Below are 1340 nucleotides of genomic sequence, written 5' to 3'. Positions count from 1 at the left end.
CCCCAAAAAAAGAAAAAAATTGAAATGACAAAGTGCTTGATGTCACAACGCAGTGGAATCAGACACTCCTCAATTTCGTAGTGTATGAAATTAATGTTGTCATCTTGAAACGTTTTCATTTGTTTTGATTTTCATGAAAATAATACTCATCTACATTATAGTATGTAAGCACATTAACTAGATCTAACCCTGCATTCTCTACCTAGACATTGTTAACTGACGGATTACGTTTTTCTCGTCCAGATGCTTCCAGCCCTGTTCCCAGCAAATGTTGTGACGTCACGGAATGGCACCAGCGTCACCCCAAAACAACCCAGCAACAAATTACGACTAGGGGTCAAAGGTTATATCCCGCAGGCGAAGTACAAGGCGATGCTTCAGAACCCGCGATTTGGCCCCACGTCGGCCAAACTGGACAACAGCCTAAAGGACATGAACAGAGATGACGCTATTTTTAGGTTCTGGTCCTCCCCCGCCTACACCAGGGCTGCCACCCTGCTCGCAGTCTCTCAGGCGGCTAATCTAGACATTGACGACTTCAGGTTTAGCTGAGGACCCAGCAACTTTTAAAATGCTTTAAAAAGTATTAATAATTATAATGTAATAATTATTTTTCATTAATGAATCAATAGTTATTAACTGCTTTAGAAGGCGCAGGTTTTGGGGGCAGGGGAGTATGGTACTTTAAAAAAGAGGCACAAATTCACTATTCATGCAAACTTCGTAAACCTGTTTTCGTTTATCCTAACTTTTACTAAGGTAGGCAACAACATTCATAATGGAAAATAATTATGAAACATTCACGTTTTTGGGTTATGTGTGATGGTTAGAAATGTGCAGTAATATTTCCTTTGTTCTGATGCTAGTTTGACAAAGCCGTCCGCTACGCTCTCACACAGTTAACGACTTCTGATTCTTTGTCTTGTCTGAATTACGCAGCTTGCACTCGGTGCATTGCCCATAACTGATGTTTTATATTTCTGTAAAATTTTGAATAGTGGAATGTTGTTATGCTTTAAATGATGTAAAATTTTCACAACAAAATAGTTTGAATAAATTAAAAGGAATCTATGTACAGTAAAAAAAATAATTTAAAAAAATAGAGTATTGCAATTTGTGTGGCATCATGGTGAAGTTAGGCTCTCGTCAAAATAAAGGGAACGAAGAAACCGACATATTATATCCGCCAGTTGTTGCAAAGGGGGGGGGGGGTCATGAACTTTTAATTCAAGTTGAAAAACACATTTCTCTTTGGATCTTTTTGAAAAATGTTATCCAAAGGCACCAAATACAAATGCAAATTTTCAGTCTCCTTGGATACTCAAGCTTTGGAAGTCACC

General features: G+C 38.3%; 1 protein-coding gene across 1 annotated transcript in view; it reads left to right on the top strand.

The window, feature by feature from the left end:
- LOC101855049 (probable serine/threonine-protein kinase roco8) overlaps positions 1–1100 on the top strand; it is a gene marked incomplete in the record, with an annotated part of 10289 nt that extends 9189 nt beyond the window's left edge. The window contains 1 exon segment of the mRNA XM_035972112.1: positions 244–1100. Within this exon segment, the coding sequence (XP_035828005.1) occupies positions 244–552 (309 nt within the window).
- Positions 1101–1340: the final 240 nt, after the last annotated feature.

This window comes from Aplysia californica, unplaced genomic scaffold, assembly GCF_000002075.1.
Source record: "Aplysia californica isolate F4 #8 unplaced genomic scaffold, AplCal3.0 scaffold00581, whole genome shotgun sequence".
NCBI lineage: Eukaryota > Metazoa > Mollusca > Gastropoda > Aplysiida > Aplysiidae > Aplysia > Aplysia californica.
This window is presented reverse-complemented; position numbering and strand designations above follow the sequence as displayed.